Raw genomic sequence first — 22,546 nt, forward strand, 5'->3', positions numbered from 1 at the left:
GGACGCCGTGATCGAGGCTGTCGAGCGCCTGGTCCGCAATATCGACCGCGGCCTGGTATCGTCGGTAACGGCGATTGATCTTTCAAAGGCGTTCGACAGCGTCGATCACGACGTCCTCCTCACCAAGCTACAATGGTACGGGATATGCGACGTCGGCTGGTTCTCCAGCTATTTGAGCGGTCGGAGCCAGATTGTTAGGGGTGGCGAGGTAACCCTACCTGTGACGTGCGGCGTGCCCCAGGGCTCGATCATCAGTCCAATCCTCTTCATTTTGTTCACTTCGGACCTTCCGGCGCATCTGACCCATGGCCGCCTCATCTCATACGCGGACGACACTCTCCACATAGACTGTTCCTCCCCTGACGGACCGGGTCTGGCCGAGCTCCGAGCTAGGCTGGAGCTCACCATGCGCGAGCTCCATGCCTGGTTCGGAATAAACTCCTTGAAAATGAACAGCAGCAAAACTGACTTCATGATAGTTGGCAGCAAACATAACGTAGTAAAAACACAAAACTTCTGTTTTGTTGTAGAAAACTCTACAATTCTACCTTCTAAAGCAGTCAAAATCCTCGGCGTCACTGCAGATGCCGTTCTGTCATGAGAGGAGCACATATCTTGTGTCGTCCGAAAGTGCAACAAAATTCTCTTTTCTCTATACAGGTTCAGGCATTACTTCACTAGTCAAGTCCTCAAAACCATCATTCAGGCCTATGTTTTCCCACATATCACTTACTGTCTGTGCGTCTGGGGTGGGGCGGCCAGGAGGCAGATGCACAAGCTTCAAAAAGTTATCAATTTTTCGGCCAGGATTGTGGGAGGGATAAAGAAACACGAACACATTACACCGACTCTAAATTATCTTGATTGGCCGAGGATCGAGACCCTGGTGGCGCGCCGGGACGTCGCAAAGGTGTGGCGGTTGCTGCGGGCGGACGGCGCGCCCTCCAGCGTGCGGGAGCTCCTGGTGCCCCGCAGCGCTGTGTCGACCCGGGACACCCGCGGATCGGAGGGCGGCGACCTGCACCTGCAGCGCTGCAGGCTGGCCTCGAGCCAGAAGGCCTTTACTTACCGTGCGGCGGTCGCCTGGAATGGTCTGCCGCGCGCCGCCCGCGACGCGCCGACCTACCGTGCTTTCAAACTGGCAGTAAGGGAATGCATCACCTAGTCATGTGCTCACGCTTAGCTCATCCCACTTTTCTTATCATGTTTTTATCGCAGTATATGTTTTATCGTGTGTAATGTGGCATTATGTGTATGTACAACTTGTCGATATTTTAGCGTCACTTTGCTTTTACAACATGTATGACGGGAGACTCGAATAGCCACGGTGTGGATGGTCTCAACAATACACGAAACGAAACGAAAATAATTTATAGAAAGTCGCTTTGAATGAATTATGAAAAGGCTGTGAAAGGGTTATAATAAGTTAATGAAAAGCCTTTTTCGAATGAGTCAGGAAAATGTCGCAAAAGGGTTGCAAATAATTTACGAAAGGGTTTTTTTTTAATGTGCTATGAAAATGTTGCACATGGTTCAAGTTACAAATAAGTTATGAAAGGGTTGCTCTGAATGAACTAAGAAAAGGCTGAGAAAGGGTTACCATGAGTTTACTAAAGAGTTGTTTCGAATGACTTATGAAAAGGCTGCGAAAGGGTTACGAAGGGCTTGCGTAAAGGCTTAGCGAAAGGGTTGTGACCTATCAAGTTGTGAAAAGATCACAGTAGCTTTAGGAAAAGAATACCTATATAAATGAATAAAGAAGCAACAAATTTTGTTGCTACAAGTGAGGAACGATGTCACACTAATGGGGTTATAATCAAAATGTGCCATGTAAGATCACATGTCATGCTGTTATGGTTGAATTCCTGCAGAATCCTGCTTTTCATTCTCAATCAATAAATTGAAATATAAGCATGAGCCCATCCATTCGGCATCGGCACAGCAACATCTTTAAAGCGATCAACTGCCTACGTGTAGAGCAGAACGCATACAAAATTCACACTTTACATGAGCATTGAGCAGGCCACGGTCCGCTCAAATCCTGGACCTGCTGTTAAGAGTCGGACACGCGCACGCACCGGGACAGCACAGGGAAGAGGACCGCGAGCGTGTCATGCGCAGCTCCTCTCGACAGCCGTCCGCAGGGGTCAGTGGTGGTGGGTGGTCCGGTGGGTCAGCCACTGAGTCCAGCGGCGGCCCCGCAGCAGACTCGTCATCCGGTGCCTCGCTTGACGGAGTGCTCATGCTCGGGGTCAGCCTGGACGATGGCGTCGGTGACGGTCCCGGTCTGTTGGCCGCTGCTGGTTTAGCTGTGGCCAGCACGGAGGCAGCGTTGCCCCTTGCCACAGCGATTGAAACCCTTTGTGCCAGCCAGACTGTTTCTCGTTTGTCCCCGGTGCGGCACGTCAGCCGACGGCCAAGCTCCTTCATGAGACCTGTGGCCGCCGGACCCAGGACACCAGAAGTCTCAACCGCAAAAGGAATGAACACATATCTCTCACGGAGAGCGGCATAGCGGGCGCGCTTGCGTTCTTCTGCACAGCGGGCGGCGCTGCCGGGATTTAAGGCAGAGCTGATGACGGCAGTTGCTGAGAAGGTGTCACAGCAGGTGGCGTCCCATATAAGGCTCATTCCTCGGCTGAAAGGGAAGAGCGTTATCCCGTCAGGACGTCGACCGTCACCTCTGTCGAGGCCGGTGGGCTCCAAAACACTCTCGAGCCCTGTACTGCTGAGTGCCCGCCGCAGCACGTCATTGAGGTTAGCGTGACGCGCGTGGCGGCCAGCACTCTTGGTACAGGAGAGACCGTGGTGGCCCAGTCGGTCAACGGGGCGATGGCAGAGCTGACAGTTATGCGGTTCACATACCGACGCCCCGAGTCGCAGCGCCACTGCTACCCGCACAGTTTCATCATCCAGATGGAGTCCCACACTGGTGACGGGGAGTGCTTGCACCCAAGCGGCAGTGTGGGGCTCTGCAGCAGTGCAGCAGCCAGAAGACGCGCCCGGGCCACCTGGTTTGCCCCGTCCAGCAGACGCTTCTGAGACATCTTACAGAACGTCTCATCCCAAGCACGCTGTTTGCACTCTTCTGACTGGGGCACCTGACGAGCGGCTTCACCGAGCTTGGCGACAATATCGGCCCTGGCACGCTGGAGTGCTTGGGTCGGCTGGCGAGGCTCGGTGGCATGGAGAATCTCTTGCGTCAGTGGCAGACAAGCGTGGAGGGATGCCATGTGACACGGCAGGGCCAATGCCATCACCGACCGGACTCCAAGTCCTCCAAAACGCAGTGGTAGGGAAGCCTGCTCCCACGCTTCATCATTGATGGTGACGTTGGTGACGGTGGCGAGGGTCTCCCGCACTGTCTTGTCGACATTCAGCAGCGGCCCCGGCTCACGATACAGCGGCGCCGACCGCAGAAGGTAGGTTAGCCGGGGGGCTGCCGTGTAGTGTGCCAAAAGGAATAGACCGGAGTGAGCGTCAAGGTTGCTGATCCGGGCACACATCCGGTCTATGACGGCCGCAGCCCTGGTGGTGGCGACAGGCAGCGCAGCGTCGGTCAAGGGAGATCCTAGGAGGGAGAGATCGCTTGCTAGAGTCTCCTTCAGTCCTGGGAGGGTACCTCGTAGCGACTCCAAAAGTGATGGTGGCGGCGTTGGACCGGCAAATGCGACCTCGCACTTGTTGGCGTTCAGTTGCAGACCGATTGTAGGCAGGGCTGTCGCCAGGACTGCTAAGTCGGCGGCGACTAGGTCAGCCGGACCTCCGATGGTCCCATCGTCGAGGTACCACACATTTAGTGGTGACTGCATTCTTCTGATGATCGGGTCTAGAGCCAGCGCGAAAGCCGCCGGGCCGAGTGGGTCACCCTGCTGCACACCGCTGCACGAGGAAATGGTCTGATCACCGATGCAGAGAGGTGTGGGCTCGCTGTATGCGCGTTATAATTATGCGCACTGGGTTATAATTATACTCAGAAATAGAAAGAAAACATCTTGACCTAGTCCATGCAGAGCAGGCTGCACTTAATTGGTGGCTTATCTCGACATCACTGGCCGACTCACCCCTTCCACTTGATTCACCGGGCGATTAAACACCTTTTTCAAATAACGGAAACCCAGGCAATTGCCTTAACCCTCGCCGGCACAGGCCATTTTGCGTCCTTCGACGGCACAAGGGGGGGGGTTGGTACGACCCCCCCCCCCTCGCGTTTGACCCTTGATCGAGCTAGAGCTTCGCGGAAAAAAAACGAGCGTGTTGCCTGTCACGAGACGAAGCCGATGATACCCAATTTTAAGGTCCTAGGTCATCGGGTGACCTTCCAGGTCAGGTCAATGACCCGAAAACCGGGAAAATCGGGACCTGTTAGAAAGTCGTAAATTGTGGCTGTTATGTGGTTTTCCGGGGTGCTGATCACGAATATCGTGTTAGCTTTGATCAGAGATGATGTCTAAGCATTTAGACCAGGTCGGGTCAGGTCAGGTCAGGTCAACCGGTAGGGGTTGTGACGGGTATTCGTAATACGTGTCAACCGCCTCTGACAGCTTCGTAACATGTTACGAAGGCACCAAAACTACTTCGTAAATGTTCAAATGGTCGCCAAATTCGAATTCAGCTCCAAAAACTAGCCTAGAAACATGTAAAACTCGAAAAAGTGAACCGAGGTCACCCGAGGTCACCAAAGGTCAATGACCTTTTGGCGTCTGACCCCGGCCGAGGTTGGACCGCCCCTCCGCGGCTCCCGGCATGCTGGTGGCGTGAGCGCGAGTGCGTGCGCCCGGGCGGTGGGAGGTACCGAGCAGGGCCTAACAAACAGTGCTTAATTGTGACTCGTGGTGGCGACGCGACGTTGGCGACAGTCGAACAGTGAGCCCCGTAACAAGTGAGGGAAGCCTGCCCGCCCGTCTGAGCTGGTCCCGTCCGTCTGAGCTGGTCCGGCATTATGACCTCGGACTCGGACAGCGGCGACGAGATTTTCTCGACCGACTGCGCCACCTCAGGGACCGAGGGCTTGCGTCGGAAGCGTCGTGCCCCCGTCTCCGACCCCGTTCACCGCGTCGGAGGCCGTCGGCCCAAGCGGGCGGCGCCGAACCGCGGCTCGCCTGGCGCCGGTGGCGGAGCGTCCGCTGACTCAGCCGCGCCCGGGGCGGTCGGACCGGCCGCTGCGGGCAGGCCCGGCTCCGCGGCTACGGTGAGCCTGAACACGGACACGCTGACCTCCATTCAGGAGATGATCAACGCAGGCATCTCAAAAGTGATCAAAACCTTTGACGTCAAATTCGAGCGCCTGGAGAAGCGGATTACACTTCTGGAGAGTGAAGGTATGGATCGAGACAGCGAGATCAAAGCACTCGCAAAACAGTTGGAAAATAAAGGAGCGCTGCTTGCTGTTTGCAACAATGGTTACACGTCTGACTGGTTTGATTGTGCCCGTGGCACTTTTCAAGGATCCCCACTAAGTGGATTGCTTTTCAATTTAGTTGGCGAAATGTTAGCAAACAGAATCAGGAGGGACAGTGCAGTTCATGGCATTTCGATAAGCGGCACCGAGGTCAAAATGAGTATGTACGCCGATGACACGACGATGTTTTTGAAGTGCCGGCAGTCGTTACAAAAGGCATTATCGATATTAGATGAATTTAGAAAAGCATCAGGATTGAAAATCAACAGATCCAAAACCAAAATGATGTGGTTAGGCGCCACACGCTTCAACATGGAAAGCGTGTGTGGAATAGAAGCGGTTTCTAAAATTAAAATTCTTGGAATCATTCACAGTGCTACAAAACAATGTGATGAGGAGAACATAGCGCCGATTATACAGAGTATTAGAAATGCAACAAATAGCTGGTGCCAAAGAAATATGACCATTAAAGGTCGTATTACCATTTGTAAGTCTTTGTTGATTTCCAAGCTAGTTTATGTAACGTCAATCTCGACTATTCCTAAAGTAGGTCTGCACTCAATACAAAGTCTACTTATGAAGTTCATATGGCGAGGTAGACCACCCAAAGTCGCCCACAGTTCACTCTCTCTTGACATTCAGGACGGAGGATTGAAGGCCCCTGACGTTTTCAAAAGCTACGAAGCTTTGAGATTACAATGGATTAAAAGGATTTACACAAACGGAAACTCACAGTGGTGCCAACTCCAGGCAGAGGTGCACAAAGTGTCCGGACTGTCACCAACGGAATTCAGACAGCTCGAAATGTGTCACATTTTCCTAGGCGAAGGAAAATTTACCATAACGTGCTTTTTGTTCCATTGGCAGGAAAATAGCACAATCTCAACTAGAGAAACGCGTCGTATGTTTGCATGTGCAGTTTAGTCGGCTCTACTCACATCAAAAGCATTCAATGACAGTCGAACAGACGCACGTCCAAAGCTATTTGCGAAGTATAAACTCAGCTAGTCTTTCCACACATTCAATTCTATTTTGTTAAAACACGCAATGTGAGAACCTCACTGATGGTTTAGCCTCACGATGGTAAACAATATGTACAAAACAATACAAAAACAAATGGCGTCTTTCACTCACCGCCTCCCAAATGAATGAATTTGGACGGGGTACTCACGACATAGTGTTGCTACCATCACTGTCAACCAAATAACATAGTTGCATCTAAGTCTGGCTCGCTCTTTCAGGGTGTTCGCGTCGTCCAGTGGCGTCCAAAAATCCTCAGTATGATCGGCACCCAAGCTCGCCTGATTTGCATCATTACCGGCTACCCAGCACATATCAGAAGTCATAGCTATTCACTTAAACACGGAGGCGCGAGGGCACTGTTTCGCCATTCGTCCAGCGATGACAGCGCCGAGAGCAGTCTTCAGGCGGCTGCTGTCCGATGTGGTGCGGAACTTTTTCCTGAGTGACGCAGCAGCTGACGCTACCACAGAGTTAGAGTGTGCCAGGTCTGGGCCGTTCCACCTGATGACCAGTTCTTTGGCAGCGTTCTCGTGATCTAAATTACGGTGCGCGCCAAACACCTCACCAAGCACACTGGCCATACTCTCCACCACGCTCTCTGGTGGAGAGAGTAGCCAGAGTCGAATGCAGGTTTCCAGGTACTGCTGCACCTCTGCATTGGACGATCGCCGACTCCAAAGCAGTCTGAGGAGCTCGGCGTTGCCGAGACTCTGCGATGCTTCACCGAGGAGTCTGATGGCTGCCTCGGCACTTTTAGCCGACACCTCCGCAGAGGGCGGGATCAGCCTCCGTATGATCAGACGCCGGCTGGCGTCTGCCACACCACTGGCGAGGGCCTTACCGGTCTGGAGCCTCTGCAGGTCGGCCACGTCTCTGATGTCGCACATTGCGTCCATGACGTCTTTGTTGGACGTTCCCCTCTGACCACCTGAGGACACGGTTCCGTGGCTCCTCGTCTTCAGAGCCGTCTCCAGTGCCAAACCAAAGCCGACGACGTCCGTGGCCTGTTAACAAAAATAAAAGTTTGTGTTAAAAGGGAGCAATGGCTGGCTGTTTGGCTAATACTTGTTTCATCTTAGAGACAGCTACAAATAATTTGTAAAAGCATCTGCTTCTATATTTTCAGCTCAGAGACAGATAGATGATAGATCACCATCTCCAGTGTCAGGAAACCACGGCATAGTAGCTCTAAAAGCCTCGACCAGCCCAATTTCAAACCACCTGGCGAGGTACAGAAAATGTACGAGGAGATGAGAGCAGATTGTGTTGTGCATTGTGCAAGGCTTGGAAATAAGTAGAGACCTCCGGCTGACCAAGAGCTGGCTCCATATCTCGTGCGCGACGCAGCTCAGTGCTCAAGTGTATCGGGCGCTTCAATCAGATTTAGCTGTGTTTGTTGTACACACCTGTTTCTATTGTGACCTGTTTGCTGGTATGAAGGTGTTTACACGGAAGATATTGGGCTTTTAGAAAAAAAAGACAGCTACATACATTTTGCAAAAGTATGGGCTGCTATGTGACAATCATCATCCGTTAAAAGCAAGAAAATGAAAGATTGGTTAATTGCTCAAATGTACCTACCTATATCAAACGTGAACACTACATAATAATTAAGAAGCCAAGCAATCAGTCCGGCGCTCAGCCCAAAATTCACCCGGTTTGACAGCGACGGCCCGCCACTCCGTACAACTCGGCTCCACACCATCCGTAAAGGCTGAAACAGACTCTTTCCGCATTCAGGAAATCGCATGCGAGAGCCTATTCAAATACATTATAATTCTTCTCGCATCAATCGCTTGCGGGAGGTGCGTGCGATTGATGCGAGCGTGCTTTCATGTATTTGAATAGGCTCTCGCATGCGATTTCCTGACTGCGGAAAGAGTCTGTTTCAGGCTTAACTTATGTACACCGCGCTCGGCCGGTAAGCTCACCGGCCATGCTACAGCGGCAGAGCGTAGCACGCGGACAGGCACTACATAAAACCAAGGGAACGAGATTTCGCCTGAACTTACCACAGAGCCCTTGCGGAGAGCGGCCTTGTGACGCGACAGCGTGGGGCAGAGCTCGTCCAGGTCAGCGTGGGCCACCGCATCTGCTGCCTCCGTTGCAGTGCGAGCGGACGCCGAGAATGCCTCTACGGCTGTCCGTACACACTTCACGCTGGCTACGGTGCTTCTGTAGCCTCTTCGCGACTCCCACGGCAAACTCTGCACTCGCTGGACCTCCCGACTGCCGCGCCCGAGGATGTCGTACACGTCCTTGAGTGCGGCTACACGGGCCTTGAAGTCATCGTCTGCAGCACAAATGAGTGAAGAAAACATTAAACACAGGTGTATGGTACGCAACAAAGTCATTGTTTAAGCCCTTAAAGGAAATACTCCTGTATTCAGTGATGGTCCTGCGCCGACATCTTCCGCCATCGATATTCGATAGCGATTCAAAAGGTGATTGGATGAAAACAAAAACATCTATGTAGATAGTTGACAAATGACATATTTAATTGGAGATGCAATCGAGAGCGTCTGATAAAGCCCTCCTCTTTCCGAGTTCTAATGAAAAATCATTCAAAATTGTTCATGTTAACATAATATTACGTAATATATCTATTCAGTTCGAAAATATATATTAAGTTTCTGATTACGATTAATGTTTTCATGATTGAAATTGATGTGAGCGAAGACGTTGAAATCTGCATGCAGCAACATACAGTACTGGATCTTACCTTTCAGTTTCTTGAGATCTCCAAGTATCTCTGCAGCGTACTCCTTCCTCGTCTCGGTCTGAAGGCGCTCCCTGAGAACGGCCTTCATTGGTTCCCAGTTGTGCAGGAACGCACCGAGCACTGTAGCGGCGTGCGGAGCGAATCTGGTTCCCGACCACAGTTTTGGTCTCTTTGTCCTGATGCCCATCTGTTTGCCCGTATCCATCAGCTCCTCCAGTCCTTTGCCGTAGGTGAACCTTTTTGATATTTCAGTTATCACTTTTATCGTCTCTTGGACCCACAGGTGTTCCTTCCTTGCGTCAGCTTCAGCAAGATTCATTAGGTGTGCACTGTCCCAAATAGCCGCTACACATGCCGGCCCTGATCTTTCCTGTCCTTCAGCACGCATGCTGCTCAACAGCTTTTCAGGCACGCCTAGCCGGTGGTACTGCCCGTCTGCAGCGATAGCTGCCAGTTGCTCAGTTTTTGTCACTCCGATTGTGGCCAGGGCCTCCTGGATCTCCTTGGCGAGGCTAGCGCCATCGTGCAGTTTTACCACCGGCGCTGCCACCACATAGCTCTGCAGCATGCTGCTCGCTGGAGCCTCGGGCACAACAGTCAGGATGGCCACAACGTCGACCGTCCTCCGATTGATGGTCACCTTGTCTGCCAAGACAGACACGCAGGGCTGTCCGGACACGTGATCTTTCAGCTTGCTCATTATTGCTTCGTAGAAGGCTTGCCTGGCCTGTGGCAGCAACTTTTTGGAGTGATTTATGTTCCCCACATCTGTCCCGTTCATGCTCTGGCAAACGATCCATTTTGAAAACGTCTCGCCAGAGCCGGACTCCTTGAAGACGAGGTAAGCGGAACGCAGCACGTTCATTTCTGCACTCTTCGCTTTTTTCTCTTTCGCTTTGTTCGCTTCGCACTGTTTGAGGTCTTTCTCAACTTTCGCGACATGAGCGGCGGACTTCAAATGTCTGGTCACAGCCAGCTTCATCAAGCGAAAATGAGTTGGTAGGTTTTCGCTTGACGAAAACGACGATTTCTGGCCGAAATCGTACCGGAACGTGCCGGATTGTACGCGGCTACTCACTTCCTGGTCCCTGTTTTCGGGCGCACACACAGAACAGTAGAGCAGGTTTTTGCTCTCATCTGCAACGAGGTACCGTCCTGAAGCATGTTGGAGTGCTTCCACTCCCCGTGCGGCTCTCAGCAGGTCTTCGTTGAAGGGCACATTCTGTTTTCTGTCTTCCTCTCGTGGCTTTTCCAGTATGTGCAATATCCGACCTGTATCAGCCTTGACTTGACGGAACATGCTTGCCGTGTCAGGATCATCAGACTGCCGCGGCTTCTTACTCAGTGGCTCTCTCGGTGTCGCTGTTGGTTCTGGCCGCGTTGGCGGTTGGAGCGACAAATCAGGACCTAAAACAAGAGATAATTGTTAGGTCCTATAATGCCCTTTCTCCCAGGCGATAAAAATCGTGCAGCGTGGGCAATCACTGCGGGGGAGGGTGGGCATGTTTACACATTTTTTGGCCGCTTATGGGCGCTACCCTTTTTATTCATAAGGTATATGAGAGTGAAAAATTGATACATAATACAACTTTTGCTGCTCTTTCCAATCACTTTTTAAAATGTTACCGCACAGACGCTTAAAGGTAGTGTGCCACCTTTGAAAGATTTCCCATTTTATTTTTCCTAGGATAAGAAGCTTCTGTTTTTACCTAATATCGCAAAAAAAAAAATCAAAAATGGGCCTGGAATAGTGCCTTTTTCGCCTAAAAGTTTATCGGTTTTTAGATATGTATAACAACTGTAGTGGGCTCACCTGCAAACAGGCGTCGGGCAACAATCGCGAATGCGGCGCACTTGTGACAATAAGCAAAGATCATTATAGTGTTACGACCATACGACGTACGGGAATGAGTTATCAGCTGTCTAATCGTAGACAACACAAAGTCGAGCCTTAAACTGTAAGCCCGTATTGGTATTGTTTCTTTTATTTGGCTGTCGAACATTATTTATGGTTTGAAATATGATTTTATGTAAAATAATTGATATGAAAAAGCCGTCTTATAAGTTATGACCCCATTTCACCACACGTAAGTGGCAGAAATGACAATGATCAGCTGACGCATTTTTCTTGGCCAAAAGTCAGAGCGCGCGGCCCGACGCACCACGCGTATTTGGAAATTCCGACCTCGACGAGCATCAGAAGCCAACTAACAGGCGTGTTCGAAACCGCAGGAGCTGATGATGAACGGGTTTATCGAAACTTGATTGGATGAGCATATCGGTAATAGCGATTTCAGTGTGTGCATTTATTGTTCATAGTGGTGTGAAATGTGGTTGGGGTACGACCGACAACCCGTCGGGGCGAATTTCGCACTGGGGTACTCAAAATTTGAAGAATTTAAGACGTTTCCATGAGTTTTGAAGGTATGGATAAGTTCTAAAAATCCGGTTCTCCTTATCTGGGCCATTAACTCCATACGGTCCAAGAAAGCTGGCACACTCATAGAGATCTTATATACATAGAGATGACACGCCTATGTTAAAGCACTTGATTTCGTGGCGATTCAGTGGGTCTTTTTAAGCAAGGTTTTCTGGGGTGCCATGGCCCGTGACTTGCATTTTGTAAGGATTCGGTCAAGGAGATTGTGTTCACATCCGCTTATTTTTAAGTACAGTTTTTCTTTTTTGTCTAGCTGTGACGCTTTCGAGCGTTATTATTGAAATGAAATTAGGCATGTTTTAACCTTATGCTCGTATCAGGTACTGCATGTATCATTAACCCTCGCCGTCCGACGGATGCGGGGGCGGGTGCCGCCTCCCTATAGGGTTTTTCACGATAGCTCCGAACAAGCAAGCGATAGAGAGCTGAAACTTGGCATACCTGACCTGTGATCCAAGCCGCATCTTGTGACACCAACCGCATTTTCAGGTCAGGTCAGGTCACTGACCTGTGACGTCATAAGTGAACCTCTGCACAGTCCTCAGATGTCGCAACTTCGCAACGCCGTCAGTGCCAGAGGAGCTTTCACAGGGAGATGAAACTTACAGGATGTAGTATCATCCAGAGGTCTCACAACTTGTGCATATATCTCGGATTTTCCCTAAAAATCACATGAGGTCAGGTCGGCCACGTGACCTCACCATTAGGTATAAGTCAATGGGGAAAAATGAAAACTGCTATGTTAGCGCCGAGAACTATCTCAAACTGTCTTCGGCACATGGAATCGTGATTTCTTGCACGTCTTGCAAGGTCCGATGCTTCACTTTTGCATTGTTGACATTGCGTGGCGTCATTTATGGTCACTTGGGTCATTGATTAAAGAAAGCGCGGTTTTGAGGCTCATGATTACATATATAACTGCAATGAAAACCGTAAGACGGTTTGACATAAGTCAGTTTGTCAGTTTGGCCAACATGTCTCATTTTCTTGGCCCTATTTAGAATATAATTATTAGCATGAGGCTTACGGTTTTCATTGCAGTTATATACTTGGGTCATTAGAGTTTTTCATCAATAACTCCTCATCAAATTGAGTTAGCGAGTCGGGAAAGCCACCAATAAACTCAGGAAGACCTGCCGATTCGAGTAATATGTAACATGACCTCTTTCAACCAGCTTCGTGATCTGGGGGAGCTGACCTGCCCTTGACCCGAGGTCAACACCTCAAGTTGACCTCACCCGAACAAAAAGTATACCATTCGACGCGTCTGAGCGAGGCGAACACGATGATGCCAAAATCGCGGCTCTCCGACCGTTTTTTTGTTTTGCGAAGTTATGAAAAACTGAACCCTGGCCCTTGGTCACTTGACCTGAACTCATGAGACCTTAAAATCGGGTACCAGTCCCTGCGTCTTGTAACGGCGCACACGCTTGTTTTTTCCGCGACGCTCTAGCTTCATCAGGGGCGAAACGGCGAGGGAAATCGTACCAACCCCCCCCCCCGGCCGGCGCGTTTGTAGAAAACTAATAGGTCCGGCGAGGGTCAATGTATCATTGAATGGGAACATGCAACATATGTATATTTGAGCTTGCACCGTGCTCAGAAAGGTTCGGAACAGCCGTTTTCACGACGGTTGACCGAAAGCGCCAAACTTGACCAAATCTCAAGGAACATACCATGAAAATTCCATGAACCTGACCCAAATGACCTTAGACCTGTAACCTTTTGGGGGGGGGACCATGTCAGGGGGGCCATAAAACATGCATCGCACAACCCTAGTAAATAGTAAAGTTGGTTCATGTGCTGACCCTTGGTGACCTGACCTGTGACCTGACATGGTATTATCAGTGACCTCTAATAGCAACATATATACTAGGCAACGTACGCCCTATTTTTAACGTACGCGAAACATTTTATCTTTGACCTGACCTGTGACGTCATCGGTGACCCCGAGGTTAATGAAATTGGAGTTCCGTCGACAAATTTGACAGGGCTATCGAACATCGTTTGAATGTTACAGATCCGTCCAGTAGCTTCGGAGATACGGGAGGGGGCAAAAAATGCCCCCCCCCCACCGCGCGGAAGGTGGCCGGGAGGTTCACCACCTGCCGGGTTGATGAGAGCCTGAATGAGAGAGAATGTTTTTAGGCGAGCTTTTAAGGAATTCAATAAAAATACAAAATGAAATCATGCTACAAATTTCATTGCTTACCTCAGGAATGAAATCAGCCAGGAAAGAACAGCAATATTTTTAACCAGTAAAACGCCTTTTGGGGCGACCAACGGAGCGAGCGAGAGGGTGGGCTTTGGACAAGAGAATTTGCAAGGGACACCTCCAACTAACTTGTGCACTGCACCCTACTAACCGGTCCCTAGCGATGTGCCAAATTTGAGCGCAATCGGCCTAGCCGTTCTCGAGATCTGGAAGCGGCACCCTGCACGTGCACACGTGCAAAATGGGTCACAACTGACTTTTGCACGGCACCCTACTAACTGGTCCCTAACCATGTACCAAATTTCAGCACAATCGGTTCAGCCGTTCTCGAGATCTGGAATCGACCCCTGCACGTGCGCACGTGCAGCAGCACCCCAACTGTGGCACATGGATATGCATTGCCTAGTGGGTGCCTACCAACATACCAACTTTCAGCGCAATCGGCCAAGTAATTACCAATATATTGCAACAATTGCAAAACTGACACCTCTTCGTTTTGCACGTGGCACGTGCATAAGCGGTCACCCACATGCATCGAGAATAGTTCAATACTTGGTATAAGGAATGAAGCTACCCTAGAAAAATCATCGAATGTAAATTGGTCAAGTGGTTGCTGAGATATAAGCCTCGCAAAAGCGTAACCACGGCCGGCCGGCCGCTCATACTCAGAAATGTCCGTTAATCTACGAAAGACTACGCTTGCTTCGCTCGCTACGTATTAATTTCTTCAGACTAACAATGCCTTGGCCATATTGGCACGCTACTGGCTGAAAATAAGTTGCTTAAAAAGACCCACTGAATCGCCACGATTTTAAGTGCATGTCATCTCTATGTATATAAGATCTCTATGGGCACACTACCTTTAAGGTTCGAACATCAATTGGATGGCTGTTTTAGGTTATTTAAAAATGTCACTCAACCAATTTTCAATGCAAAACGCCCGGCATCTCATCTCCGGTGCACACGCATGATTAGCATCACCACGTGGGGGGAGTGGGCAAAAGGCATAAATTCCCTACTGTGTCACAATTAACTAGAGCTGCGCTGACGTCATACATTCAGAGGGGGCATTCACATGCATTAGCCCCTCTGAATCCAATGTGCTGCAATTTTGAAGTGAAATAGTTTCGGTTTAAGGCATTTCTCGATATTGCAAGTGCCGAATCCGGTGAATGTGAGCCAGGGACCCCTATTTGGCTATCTCATCTCAAAACTAATGTTAAAGTGACCATACCACCTTAAACCTCGCCCGTATTCGAACGGATCCCCCCTTAGTTTTTCGCGAATAACTCGCGTAAAAAGCGCGGTCGATCGCGACGAAACTTTCAGTAACCTTGCGTTGATCAATTTTTACAACTACCCTAAAAATGTCATGACCCTGACCCAAATGACCTTCGACCTGTTTTTTTTAGACCATGTTTGGCCGGAATCGCGATTCGGCGCATGTCGAATCGCATTAGCCGCGCGTTTGCAGTCTTTTCGTGGTTTCAAACGTTCTAACATGTAATACGATGTTGACCCCATTCATTAGGGTGGGTGTCAAGGTCACCTGAAGGTCACCTTTGATGACCTCTGTTCACTTTTTTCGTGTATTACATATTTCTAGGCTAGTTTTTGGGGCTGAATTAGAAGTTATCAACCATTCGAACATTTACTAAGCAGTTTCGGTAAACATGTTACGAAGCTGTCAGAGGCGGTTGACACGTACTACGAATGTCCGCCGGGACGGAGAATCCCTAGTGGTTGACCTGACCTGACCTCACCCGACCTCACCTAAATGCATGATTGTCATCAATATCAATAGCGTAGCATGCCATCACTTTCACTACAGCCCGATTGTGTTGCGGACAAAACTGCATCACAAATGCAAATAAACGCCAGCGATCACACCTAGGACAAAAGTGCGAATCGCAATGTCCACACTCCACAGGGCGTTCGGTAGCGACAAAAGTCTATGCAGGTGTTCGGTCGGGCTAGATTATTTGGGTTTAGGTTTGGTAAGATTGGGTTAGGTTTAGTTAGAGACATATCTAGCCAGATCAGGTTTAGTTGGGTTGTTAAGTGATGTGGCCTTTTGTCCTCCTACGTAGGTACTTGCATACAAGTAATTTGCGCGCATAGTATGCATGTACTCCATTGATACAAACTTCTGTCCTCAATTTGGCTAGATACTGATACCGAGGGCTGTTCACGGGCCCTGTGTGCGGTCGGACCGCACACAGCCTCGAGGCTCCGCCCACTTCGTCCCTACGTCAGCCTTCCGTCACCGCACACAGCGATCGCTGTGGCCGGTCGGGACTGGCCACAGCGGACCGTCCACCGCACGCAGCCGTGACGTCAGAACCGCCTACCCATCCCCTACCCCCACGCCTGCTGGACGCACCGCACACACCGCACGCAGCAGTGTGCGGTGCCCGTGAACACCCCTCCGGGTTCACCTCAGAAAGTTTCTGATAGGGTGCGCTGAACGCTCATAATAGATGTCACTAGTGTTGCAAGCTGTTTGTGTTGGCATGCGTGTTTGCAGGGGAGGCGGAAGGGCTGGTTTGTCAATCACATAGCATATAGAGACACCAGAAAGCAACAAATGGGTGATAGGCAGATATAGAAAGCGAGACAGAACCTAACAACCCACTGACACTCAATTTTATATTTAAATTAGCATTAAAAAGTTGCCTAAGTAGGTACTTACAATGAACAGAAGGGTCATCCACATATTCTGCTTCAGAGTCCACAGTGGCACCAGACTGAGGCTGGGGCTCTGCCTCCATAGATGCTGTCATACCTGAAATGGAGAGTTTGTTAAAGAGAGTGCAGGCAAGCTAACTGTTATGTAGAAATAATGTTAAGTAGAAGTCGATGGATTATGCCAAAAATTACAATTTTGGTGCTATTAGCCAGCAAGCAATGTAGCAACTATCAAATGAGCATGGTAAGGGCCAATCAACTAAATTCTGCACTTTACCTGACCACATAAAGGTATTTGTACTACCAATCAATCTCTCATCACAAAGCAACAGGAAATTAACATTTGAATTGGACACATTATTTCCATGTGCAAGTCTTGTTCTATTCATAGATGCTTTATTGATGTCATTCTGTTTTAATACCTATTTCAAGAGTAGGTAACTGTCCTTTTCTTTGCAGTATATGTCCATTCAGCAGTTGAACAACAAAAATGAAATACCTACATCTGAAATAGGTGCAATAAGTCTGAAATCATTTCAGTAAAGAAGTTAAATAAAATTTAAATGGCCTTACAACTGGCAGTCACATAACATAATTTGGGGCAGGCCCACCAGCCACCACATCCTGCGGAACAACATTTTCAGCAAACTACTATTTAAAAACAGCACCAATAATCAAAAAGATACTTTTTAGCACTTACTTCAACACAAAAATAATAATAAAGTACTCTGAAATTTTTTCCAGTGTTCACTTTTATGAAGGTAGGGAGTAGGGACCCACCAAGCTGTATTGGTATAAGTACCTATATGTGAAGATGAAGTACAGTGAGTAGGCTGTTCGGTTGTAGCTTTAGTTTGGTAGGTTGTAAATTGGTAGGTTGAAAGTTTTAGGTTTATACATAAGGTTAGGTCAGAACTTGTAGTCAGGTTAGATTGTTTCATCTTCACTGTACTTCACCTTCACAATTACCACCATACCATTGGTGAATGACTGATGTCCTTAACTTTTGCATATGCTTATACCAATAACCCCCTCCCCCACCCCCCCCCCCCCCCCAAAAAAAAAAAACAGAAAGAGGCAGGTACCTGGGTAGCCGGAGCCGCTAGCCCAAAAATTGGCTTACCAATAACATTTAGTTTTAAGACTGACAACAAAATTGAGTGTTATGTCTTGATCTTGAAAATATCTGATCAGGGTAAAAAAAATGGAATAGATCAAGATGCCATGTTTTTATTGAAAGGTAGTTTGTAATTTTCCCTACATAATTTCCCCTGTAATTTTCCCTACACTCTTACCTTCTTCTTCGTTTGATTTCTTCTTCATGAACTTCGCCCAGTAATCGTTGTGAACGCGTGGCTTCCTATGGAGTCTTGAACATGTTCTGGATGCTTTCTAGTTACATGTTGTTTCAGGTACTGCTGCTTTCCTTTCCATGGATTTGCAGTCGAGTCACAGTAACCACACGTTACTATCTCACGGGATCGAGACATCACAGCCTTATCAAGGCCAAACTTAAATGGCCTTGAAAGCAAAGCACTTCGACTTCAATAATCGCTGCACAAACGCTAACCCCGAACGCCAACCACCATCAAAGAACGAGCGGCTACCGACGCCGACCACTTCAAATGGCTCTCCTCAAATTCAAATATGCATACCATATGAAGAAATTTCCATCTTTTTCCCTTTCAATGAAGTTGTCACCTTCATGGTTTTGTCACACGGCTTCTCCTGTGCTACTTTGTCACATTCACAGTGGTGAAGGAATAGCCGAGTCGCCTGGTGACAGTATTTTGTGCTATTCGCAGTGCGCTGGGTAAAGAAATTTACCGACTCGTAGGAAAAACTTCATGTGCCTACTAGTTTCAAACTAGTGTGATATTTTTAACTCAAAAAGCTGATGTAGCACTAAAATAGCTGCTTTCCTCAAAATTGGTGTGACATCACTTATTTGACATGAACGTCGCACGATGCAGGACCGAGGAGAGGGAACACTGTCACACCCTTTGCAGGATGTTCCTGAATCTGTCACCTTCGCACGTTGCCGAGTAGGCAGGATTGTGCACCTCTGATGAACTCCTACAGGCTCGCATTGGCAAATATAAGCTTAATGACTTACTGAAAAATCGTAATGCCAAACGGTTTGTTAAAGAAGCGAGCATACCGCAATTTTATAAGTCAATAATTAGGCTATATCAGACTTTGTTTTCGACGGAAGTTAAAAGTGCAAAGCAAGCTCGACTGGAGTCCATTTGGCATAACGATAATATAAATGTAGATAGAAAGCCGGTGTTTTTGAAACAGATATACGAAATAGGGGTGAAAATTGTTGATGATTTAGTTGAAGCAGATGGATCCCTATTGAATTTTAACAGGTTCAAAACAAAATACCCACAGGCTAGAATACATTTCCTTAGTTTTCAGAGCATTAAAAATGCAATACCAACGAAGTGGAAAAACTTAATTAAACATGACCATCGAACGCCATTGAGCCCCGAGTATAGGAGTTGTTGTCTTATGAATATTAGTGCAGACAAAGAAATTTGCTTGAGATCTCTTCAAAACCAGCAGTTTTACGATTCCCTTTTGGTATGGCGGTCTCCAACTGCCCAGAGTAAGTGGGAAGAAGAGGGATTTCATATTCAATGCTGGAAAAGTATATATAAATTGCCATATAAATGTACCACATCTACTAAACTTCAGTCCCTGCAGTATCGCATCCTTCACAGGTATATTCCAACCCGCAAATTCCTTTGGTCCCGAAACGTTATAGGGAGCAAGCTGTGTAGAACCTGTTTTGAGGTCGATACCCTGCAACATTTCTTCTACCTCTGTGAAGATGTTACTGGACTTTGGGATGTTGTACTGCCCCGGCTTAAGAATAAGTTTAATCTCCCCGATAGTTTTGTTTCCGTCAGCACGGTAATATTTGGGTATACACAAGCCCCTGATGTAGTAAATTTGATACTATTGCTCTGCAAACAATATATAACATCATGTAAGTTAAGAGAAGATTACATTAGACCGTCATTAAACGGGGCAATAGGAGGGATCATAAACCATTGTCGTGCAGAAGAAGTAATTGCAAAAAACAAAAATTCGTTAGAAAAATTTAGAGAGAGGTGGAAATTTGTAGTGAACAGGGACCACTCAACTATATTTGAAATATCCATAGATGATGTATTTAGCTGAATGTACAGAGCCGTTTAGTAAATGAGGGTAGGGAGGGAGAGAGGTGGGGTTGGGGGACTCGAGATCTTGTCGCTTGCCAAGAGGCTATGTGGCCAGGGGTGGCACCTCTTGGCTCTGTTGTGTGATTATTGAGTTAGCGTCGCCTCGTGCGATTTGTGGCCCCCGCCCTACCCCATCCGGGCCAACCCGTGCCCGGCCCCCCAGCATATGCTGGGCAGGCCGGGCCGCCGGCCCGTCCCTCGGACCGCCTGTGGCCCGTGGGGCGGGCCGGTGGTCAGGGGGCGCCGCCTCGCGTGAAAGACGCGCGTGGGTGCGAGGCGGCGCGGGCGGGGGCCAACGTCTCCGTCCCACAACGTACTATGTATATCGAGGTTGGTCGCGAATGTGATGTACCAAGTGCTGTCAGTGATGTATGTTTGCTTGAAACTGCTTTGTATATTTCGTAATATTGAAGATGATGTTCAATATACTTGCACGTTCAGAAAAAAAAAGCATCAGCACACTCAAAAAGAAAAGAAAAAAAAGGTCAATGACCTGACCTGACCTTCAGATGACCTTGACACCCACCCTAATGTATGGGAGCGACATCAAATCACATGTTTGAACGTTTGAAACCACAAAAAGCTTGCAAACGCGCGGCTAATGTTAGCCGACATACGCCGAATCGCGATTCCGGCCAAACATGGTCTCGGAAAAGAGGTCACAGGTCAAAGGTCATTGGGGTCAGGGTCATGAAATTTTCAGGGTAGGTGTAAAATTGATCAATGCGAGGGTACTGAAAGTTTCGTCGCGATCGGCCGCTTTTTACGCGAGTTATTCGCGAAAAACCTTAGGGGGGGGTTGCATCAACCCCCCCCCCTGTGCCGGCGAGGGTTAAACCCAGAAGAAACGTTTTAACCTCTGGAAGTGCCGAGAGAAATTGGTGGCAATATACAGGGAGTACACACTGCGCAACAAATGTCTCATAAGCGCATGGAACGTATGCAGTTTCCAAAGTTCTTGATAATATCAATTATCAAGGACACGGTTTTTTCTTCTAATCCCCATCCGACCAAATGTCCGCCTTAACACGGGGCCTGCACCCTAACGTATAGAGATGTTTGTTGTCTTAGCGTAATTTGCCTCTAGATATCATAAATAGCTGGCAGGAGTTGTTGATACGAATCGGTGATGGTTTGTTGTTGTCTTCAGGTCACAGACGACATCCACCAGAGCACCAACATGGTGAAAAAGGACGTGTTACGAACAGACCGACAGCTGCCCTTCTTCGCCGGTGGCGATGGAAACAGCAACGTTGTCTCGCTCTTCAACATCCTTACGACGTAAGTTACAAGGCTTCGGTGGGCTCAGGCTCCACTATGCGATTGGCTCTGTACGATTTTACAAGATTGCGTGGTCGGCGATACAACTGTGCGATATAAGGAAATAAGCAAACAATTGCTGTCTCCACTGCAACCATAGTCCATACAGGGTGTCCCAGAATTAACCGAACATGTTTTTTCTGGCCAAAAGTACGATTGCGGTCGATTCTTACGAGGTACCAAACAGCATAGTTCATAAGACATCCCTTGGCTTTGAGCTTGAAGACTGAGTGCTTTTGGTGACCTGTCTCAACGCGAGTCAATTTTTATTACCCCATTTGCACCCCAACATGGAAACACATCGCCCGGTGGCTGCCTACTACATTCTTGTTTAGTTTAGCGCAATCAGCCCAGCAATTGCCGTGTTATTGTCATTACAATAAAAGTGACACCTCTCCGTTTTACACGTGTCACGTGCAGTAGGGGTCACCCGCATGCATCGTGCATGGTACCTAAAATACTTGTAAGATGGGTATACGCTATCCAACACACAAAAAACTGCAAGTGTTTCGGTCCAGTGGTTGCGGAGATATACGCCCTAAAAAAGCGTCGCCACGGCGGGCGGCCGCTAATATTTAGCATTAAAGTCGTGTCGCATGACGCATCCTTCTATGGGAGGCATTCCCGTCGTCACCTGTTCGACGTTCGTACACTATCTGAGCTCAATTCTCGGTAGAGTCGTGCTTTTTTTACTAAATTCCTCAAAAGCGGCACAACGTGCAATTACGTTCTATATATCATTGGAAAGGCATCAAAAGTTGTATAACCTATCAACTTTTGACTTTTGACTTAAATACATCTTTAACCCGGCAGGCGGTGGGCCTCCCGGCCACCTCCCGCGCGGTGGGGGGAAAATTTTTTGCCCCCCCCCCCGTATCTCCGAAACTACTGGACGGATCCGGAAAATTCAAACGGCGTTCGATAGCCCTGTCAAATTTGTCGAGGGAAACCAAATTTCATTGACCTCGGGGTCACCGATGACGTCACAGGTCAGGTCAAAGATAAAATGTTTCACCGTTCACGGGGCTTCTAGGGAAAGCGCTATAACACCGAGTAAAACGCATTTTGTCGAAAATCAGCGATAGGGCGTCAGTTGTCTAGTACATATGTTGCTATTAGAGGTCACTGGTCACACCAGGTCAGGTCACAGGTCAGGTCACCAAAGGTCACCAAGGGTCACCACATGAACCCAACTTTACTAAGGTTGTGCGATGCATGTCTTATGGCCAGTTTTTCATTTCCAACTCAATGGTGTTGGTTATACGACGATCAGGTACGGTTTAGGTCATTTTCTGGTGGAGGTCAGGTCAAGGTCAGGTCAAAAAAGGTCAAATTTCAAAGGTGATATTTTTGCATAAAATGGGTATTGATTCGATGCAGCTTGTCACGGGGAGTCTAATGGTGGTCATTGTTTTGCGCTGCGAGGTCTAGAATTGCTAAAAATTGAGTTTGAAAATTCACGTCATCAATTTTGAACATTTTTTTTCGCTATAACTTGGCCAAAAAA

The 22,546-nt window shown here is 48.4% G+C and overlaps 2 protein-coding genes across 2 annotated transcripts in view; one reads left to right on the forward strand and one right to left on the reverse strand.

Annotated features, from left to right (window-relative positions):
- Positions 1–22,546, forward strand: part of LOC122365650 (TBC1 domain family member 25-like) — a gene marked incomplete at its 5' end in the record, with an annotated part of 201,187 nt that overhangs the window by 39,265 nt on the left and 139,376 nt on the right. Inside the window, one exon of the mRNA XM_043337057.1 lies at positions 20,870–21,000. Within this exon, the coding sequence (XP_043192992.1) occupies positions 20,870–21,000 (131 nt within the window). The remainder of the gene's footprint in view (positions 1–20,869; positions 21,001–22,546) is intronic.
- LOC122365647 lies at positions 6,184–10,546 on the reverse strand. Its single transcript, XM_043337055.1, has 3 exons — positions 9,147–10,546; positions 8,437–8,717; positions 6,184–7,428 (listed from the first exon to the last, which is right to left on the reverse strand). Exons 1-3 carry the CDS (start codon positions 10,444–10,446, stop codon positions 6,754–6,756), a joined length of 2,256 nt encoding a protein of 751 aa, XP_043192990.1. The 5' UTR covers positions 10,447–10,546; the 3' UTR covers positions 6,184–6,753.

This window comes from Amphibalanus amphitrite, unplaced genomic scaffold (assembly GCF_019059575.1).
Source record: "Amphibalanus amphitrite isolate SeventyFive unplaced genomic scaffold, NRLGWU_Aamphi_draft 000754F_arrow, whole genome shotgun sequence".
In the NCBI taxonomy this organism is placed as follows: Eukaryota; Metazoa; Arthropoda; class Thecostraca; order Balanomorpha; family Balanidae; genus Amphibalanus; species Amphibalanus amphitrite.

What these genes read in the sequence shown, in the direction of transcription:
- LOC122365647 (XM_043337055.1), bottom strand. Translation starts at nt 10,446, where the DNA reads ATGTTCCGTCAAGTCAAGGCTGATACAGGTCGGATATTGCACATACTG. An exon ending in AGATCTCAAGAAACTGAAAG is followed by an intron (nt 8,718 to 9,146) that starts GTAAGATCCAGT and finishes TTTGTGCTGCAG; the next exon opens with ACGATGACTTCAAGGCCCGT. An exon ending in CTCTCCGCAAGGGCTCTGTG is followed by an intron (nt 7,429 to 8,436) that starts GTAAGTTCAGGC and finishes TTTTGTTAACAG; the next exon opens with GCCACGGACGTCGTCGGCTT.